Source organism: Phascolarctos cinereus, unplaced genomic scaffold (genome assembly GCF_003287225.1).
Source record: "Phascolarctos cinereus isolate Bilbo 61053 unplaced genomic scaffold, phaCin_HiC Scaffold_5;HRSCAF=322, whole genome shotgun sequence".
NCBI lineage: Eukaryota > Metazoa > Chordata > Mammalia > Diprotodontia > Phascolarctidae > Phascolarctos > Phascolarctos cinereus.
In genome coordinates, this window is record NW_027555958.1 from 150,889,426 (window position 1) to 150,896,349 (window position 6,924).

At 38.8% G+C, this 6,924-nt stretch overlaps 1 protein-coding gene across 6 annotated transcripts in view; it reads left to right on the forward strand.

Moving 5' to 3' along the window:
- WASF1 (WASP family member 1) overlaps positions 1-4,369 on the forward strand; it is a 129,728-nt gene extending 125,359 nt beyond the window's left edge. For all 6 annotated transcript variants that reach the window (XM_021008070.2, XM_021008069.2, XM_021008068.2 and 3 more), the window contains one exon: positions 3,452-4,369. In XM_021008070.2, coding sequence (XP_020863729.1) covers positions 3,452-3,609 — 158 coding nt within the window. In that variant the 3' untranslated portion in view covers positions 3,610-4,369. The remainder of the gene's footprint in view (positions 1-3,451) is intronic.
- The last annotated feature ends 2,555 nt before the right edge of the window (positions 4,370-6,924 follow it).

Genomic DNA, 6,924 nt, shown 5'->3' on the forward strand with positions numbered 1-6,924 from the left:
CTATTTTCCCTGTATGTTTTTTGTTTGTACATATTTGTTTGCTTTTTGTCTCCCCCATTAGATTATGAGGTGAGCTCTTTGAGAGCTGGGACTGTCTTATGCCTCTTTTTATATCCCTAGCACTTAGCATAGTGCCTGGCACATAGTAGGTGCTTAATAAGTTTTTATTAACTGACAGGTAAGTATTCTTTAACAGATGCTGCTTTGTAGTCTGTTCAAACAAGCACTCACTCAATTAAGAAGCATTTATTAAGAACCTATTGCATGCCAGGTATTGTGGGAGGTTGAGTTTTCAAAATATCTCACTATTAGTTGAGCATCAGAGAATCACAGCATTTGAGATTTCAAAGTGATTTGAGGGGCCATCTAGCCCAAACCACAAAAATAATGTGCTCTACATTCCTGACAAATGGGTCATCCAGACTTTGAAGATCTGGGGGATGAGAATTCCACCACCACCACCCCACCAGACAGACTGTCCCACTTAGAGATAGCTCTAGTTGTTAAGGAAGTATTTCCTGACATCAAGCCTAAATCTACCTCTCTCTCTAGCTGCCTCCTACTGTGTCTAGTTCATTCTTGCATGGCCAAACAAAATGTGTCTAATCTCTCTTCCCCATGACAACTATTCATTTATTTGAATAGATATCATTTCCCCCCTAAGCTTCCTTTCTCCAGGCCAAATATCTTCAATTCTTCCACCAGTCCTCGAATGGCATGTTCTAAAAGCCCTTCACCATCCTGGTTGGATGCTTACCAGGTTATCAGCCTCCTTCCTGAAATGTGACACCCCATTTTGCATGCACTTCTAAGGGGAGGCATGCCACAAGAGGTTTCTCTGCCTCTGTTAATGTGCAGCCAAAAGTCATTAGCTTGCTTGGCTGCCATTTTAAGCATTTGCAGTCCACTAAAGCTGCAGATATTTTCCAAATGAACTATCAAGACCCTCATCCTCTTATACTTGTGAAATTGATGTTTGAACCCAAGTTTAAGACTTTACATTTATTTCTATAAAATTTCATCTTAATAATAATAACGATAACAATGGCTAGCATTTGTATAGCACATAACTATATACCTGACATTGTGCAAAGTGTTTTACAAATAATATCTCAGTTGATCCTTACAACAACCCTACAAGGTGGGGCTTTTATTATCCTTATTTTGCAGTTGAGGAAATTGAAGTAGAGAGAGGTTAAATGACAGGATTTGAACTCAGGCCTTCTTGATTCCAGTCCCAACACTTTATTCCCTGCACCACTTAGCTGCTTCTAATGTTATTCTATGTGACCCAGTATTCTAGCCTGTCAAGTTCTTTGAAAATTGACTCTATCCTCAAGTGTGTTACTTTTCTCTCAGCTTTGTATCATCTGCAGGTTTGATAAACACATCATCTCTGCTTTTATCCAAGGCATTAAATAAAAATAAAAATGTTAAGCAGCACAGGTATCTAGATCCCTGGAGTATTCTAAAGAAGACTTCCTTTACAAGTTGACATAACTCTTTTTAGGTACGGACATGTTACTAGTTCTGAATGCAGCTGTTTTTACTATGGCCTTTCTCCTACAAATTTTTTCCCCATGAGAATAGCGTGAGAGCCTTTATCAGCTGCTTTGCTACAATCCAAGTAAACTGGAGCTCTTTCATTCCCTCTAATCTACCAGTTTATTAACCCTGCCAAAAAAAAAAAAAGGATGGAAGATTAGTGTGCCATGAGGCTTTTTTAAAAATTCATTTTCCCCCATAACTTTATTGGAAATGTCTTCCTGTATCAGACACAGAAAAACCTTGAAAACATTTACACTTGTACAGGTGTGTTCCTTGGTCCTGCTTCTGGATGGAGCCAAGGATGGAACCTTCCTGAACTGGGGCTTCAAGCCCCTTAGCTCCATGTCACCCAACAGGACTTCCCAAGCTGCACAGCTAGGGGGAAAGTAGTGGGAGAAGCCTCTAAGGGAGCAGCCAGAAGCTTCAATTGAGTGGTGGTATCAGATTGAAAAAGAAACGGGGGCCACTAAACCACACATAAGGATCCCTGCAGGCTGCAAAAGATTGACTTAGCTTTACAGTGAAATGTGATCTATGTTTTATTATATTTTTGTTATTATATTTTAATCTGCTTTGGCCCTCACCCACGCAGTCCATGGGCCATATATTTGACATCTCTGATGTGGAATATAGGCTTAGTTACCAGGGAGATTTATATATGTGTGTGTGTGTGCGCGCGTGCACGCACATGTGGGTACATATGCATGCATACATATATACATGTGTGCACACGCATGAATTGTATGCATGTACATATTCACAATGTGTGTGGATATGCCTATACATGTGAATAGTATACACATGTACACCTGCGTGCACATGTGCACACAATATCTATATACTCATGCATACACACACACAGAGGAATTTATAAACCAATGGGCTAGAAGTAGGAGGCAATTTTTGGATCAGATGTACAGGTCAACATCAGAGCATAAGAAGAGCCGTGGCCTCAGGTCAGGCAAAATGGTCTGTGAGGCCCTTAGTTCAAATCCTGCCTCCCACACTTAGTAGTTGTGTTATCCTATGTACACTACTTAACCTCTCTCAACCTGTTTCCTCCATCTGTAAAGGGGGCTGATAATAGCACCTACTTCAATGGGTTGTGAGGATTGAACAGGATACTTGTAAAGCACTTTACAAGCCTTACAGCACTAAGTAAATGCTAGCTAATTATTATTGTTATTGCTAAGGTTCCCATCATTTCCATCCCAGCAACCACTTCCTCCCTGTTGGTGAGAATAGAATCTAGAACATAATCTCCCCTTGCTGGATGCCCCAACTTTTAAAAGATGACATGCTTAGAGGTAGCGAGGTGGTGCAGTGGATAGAAGGCTGGCCGGCCCGGAGTCAAGGAGACCTTCATGACCCTGGGCAAGTCACTTAATCTCTGTTTGCCTCGGTTTCCTCAACTGTACAATGGGGAAAATAACAGCACCTGCCTCCCAGGGTTGTTGTGAGGGTCAAATGATATTTGTAAAGTGCTTAGCAGTGTCTGGCACGTGGTGGGCACTATACAAATGGTTGTTCCTTCCCCTGCCCCCCCACTTAATTTATATAAATGTACTGCAGTCACAAACCTACATAGGCAGTAGCACAAATAGTCATATTTTTTTTTCTATGCAAATTGAGCCACGTCTTTTGGATTCATGAGTTTTTGAGGAATTTTGTCTAAATTCTTTGAGACCACGAAAGGTTCCATTTGGCAAAATGCTATACCAGCCTAACTTATGGCATGTTCACAAAACAGCTGCTGTCTCTAAAAATTGTCCTCTTGCATTCTTCTTTCTGAGCAGCCAGCCATTTGTTTTCCTGTTAGTATTTTTCATGTCCAGTGAACATATTCAAGAAAAGTTAATATTTGGCTTAAAACCTGCAATGACTTTGACTTATTACACACCAGGTATTCAACTACGAAAAGTAGAGGAACAGCGTGAGCAAGAGGCTAAACACGAACGCATTGAAAACGATGTGGCCACCATCTTGTCCCGCCGGATTGCTGTGGAGTATAGCGATTCTGAAGATGATTCAGAGTTTGATGAAGTGGATTGGCTGGAGTAAAGAAACATCCATTAATACACAACCAAACTGAATGCAAATGTCCATTGTGGTGCTTGTTCTTTGAAAATGGTTGGTCATTACTAGTGTTTGTATTTTTTTCCCCCCTTCAATCTTTTTTTTTGGTCCTATTTTTTCAGTTTACAAGAAAACTAGCACATCTTTCAAGTTAGGTGTTTTATGGTGGCCTTCCTTACCTTTTTATTTTTCCTGGAAAGAAAATTACTTTGTTCATATAGGCCACTAAGTATTAAGCATGGGCAGCTGTTACTAGAGTAGCAAATTCAGTTTATTTTTGTTTTGTTTTTTACATATCTTAATTGTGCACTTTGTGAATTTTAAGTTAATGAAGGTAACTGAGATTGAAATTCCAAGGGCAGCTGTATGTATTAATGAGCCTTATTCCATTTTAAATAATGTCAAGAAATGCATTAAACCTGTCAAGAGATCACTACCTTGATTATGTGAGTACACTAAGAAAGGACAATAGTATGTAGTACTGAGTACAATTCAAGAAAAAAAAAAGCTTGAGCTTTTTTAATCTTTTTTTTTTAATTTTTAAATAATCATGGCCTTATATTTGAGTGTTTAGCAGTTTCCCTTCCCCTGGCACTCCATCCCTTAAAATACATATTGTGTGTGGTACTATTTGCCTGCCTACAAGTTTGATTTTTTCATGTGAAATATTCTGACTGAAACATATTGTGTAAGTTATGTAACTGTTAAGAATAATAGTCTGATTTAATAAACAGTTCATTTTAAATGTTTTTAGTTGGGTTTTTTTTAATAGTCATCCTCTAAATAGTATTATTAAAACCTCCCAAACTGCTGAGATCACAAATTCACTTGAATAAAAAAAAAGGATTTACATCTTTTAAAATCTTAAGCCATGAAATGTCCTCTTACTCATGAAGGTATTGTTTGGACTATTACATAGGGTAGCCTAGATGTTGTTTTTCCTAAAATCACAAAAGAGACGATTCACAGCCCTCTGAAATTGTAGAACAGAATGTAAAATTAGCTCTCAAATTTGGTACATCTCTTAATTCAACTTAACTACAACTTGTTTCTAATCTGGCACCAATTGGGCTTTTATAAGAGTAGTCAGCCTGGTTGGAGTCTTTTTATTTTAGAGGAAAAGAGAAAATAATTAAAGAAGTCAAATACAAGACAATAATTCATGCCATATTCTTTAATATGAAGAAGATTTGAGAGTTAACTTGATAAGAGTTTTAACATATAGAGAGTATTACAGTAAGGATAAAACCAACTGATGATGTTTAGGATAGGAAATAGGAAATGGTCTTAAAATGCAGCAATAGATATTTAGGTTACATACATAAAATAAAGTCCTAGAATTGTTTGACCCTGGAATAGATTGGATACTTTAGGTGTGACCTTGCTAATAGGTAAGGGGACTGGACTAGATGAGACAAGTCCCTTCCAAACTTATAGAAACGCATATTATCAAAATTTGTCTTAGTAGTTTTCCAGAAAATAGGTCTTAATTTGTCATCTCCCTCGTGAATTTAACAATATACATGTACGTGCAAGGCAAAGTCTGAGTTGTTGGTTTTTTTAGCCTCAACTGTAATCAAATAACCAAGATATGGGGCTGGTTAATTCAATCCAAAGCATATGCCAGACATACTAAGACAAAAATGAAGCTGTTTCTGGCACCAAGAAGCTTATTTTCTACTGAGTGATATACTCAGTATACCCAAATAAACAAAAGTTAAAAACATACAAAGTAATTGCAGGGGACATGAATGACTGAAGGAATCAGGAAGGGCTTCTCATAGAAGATGGCACGTGAGCTAGCTGAACCTTTAAGAGAGCAAAGCAGAGGTAAGGAGAGAGAGCATTCCAGGCAGGAGATAGAAATATTGTGTACAAGAATAGCATAGAGGCCAGTGTGGCTAGAAGGTAGACTACATGATGGGGAATGATCATGCCTAGAAAGATAGGTTGGAGCCATATGGTGAAAGATTTGAAATGCCAAGTATAGGATTTTGTATTTTATCTTAAACACAATAGGAAGCCATTGAAGCTTCTTGAACAAGGGAGTGATGTGGTCACTCTCCTGCCTTAGGAATATCAGTTCAGTAGCTATTTGGAGGGGGCATCTACATGGCCCAGTGCATAGAGTGCTGGGCTTATGTTAGGAAGACTCCTCTTTCTGAGTTCAAATCTGGCCTCAGACACTAGCTATGTAATCCTGAGCAAATTGCTTAACCCTGTTTGCCTCAGTTTCCTCATCTGTAAAATGAGCTAGAGAAGGAAAAGGCAAACCACTCCAGTATTTTTGCCAAGAAAACCCCCAATAGGGTCATGAAGAGTTGGACACAACTGAAAACAAATGAACAACAAAGCTACGTGGAGGATAGGTTGGAAAACAAAAGATGAGTATAGGGAGACTTATTTGAAGGCTATTGCAATAGTAGAGGCAAAAGGTGATAAAGCAGGCTGAACTAGGACTGCTATGGAGCAAGTGAAAAAGATGTATACAAGAGATAGAGATCAAGGTAAAATTAGCAACTGATTGAATATGGGGGGTGGGGGAGATGGTAGAGTTGAAGATATTCCAAGTATGTTTATCTAGGTGACTGGAAGCATGATGGTGCACTTAGAATAAGGAGTTTGGGAGGATAAGTAGAAAGATAAGTTTGGGGAAAGATAATGAGTTCTATTTTGGTGGCAAGTTTAAGGTGCCTATGGGATATCCAGATGGAGATATCTAGCAGGCAATTGGAAATACAGTAATATGGTACTGGAAGAGAGTTGAATAGCAAAGGAAACATTTGGAAAGTCTAAAAGAACAAAGGTGAGTCTGTAAATCAGCAAAACAACAATATCCTAATTGCTTGACAGACTTGTAGAAAATTACTATGAAGACTGAAGTTAGGCAGATGTTGTACCCAATTTTAAATAAGGACAGACCTTCAGCCTCAGCATTCACTTCAACTTTAATGCTTAAAAGAACTCTCAAACAAAGCATTCAACAGCCAATTTGACAAAGGACAAAAATGTCATTAGGCATTAGGGGGACTGTGAGGTAATAGAAGGCCAGGGACCTGGACCATGTGACCAAGGGAGAATGAAGCCTAGATAGGATCAAGGGTGGGAAGTAGCCATAGGGAGGTAAGACAGTGAAGGGCTAGGATAGGTTAAGGGTAATAGAGATTTGGGAGATTGGGCATAGCCACAATGAAAGGCTAGTTAATGGGATTATAGCCTCAGGGGACCTCCCAAGATTTGGCTATATGGAAAAGTCCAGGATTTTTCCTTTATGGGGTCCAGATCCCAACCCCATCATTC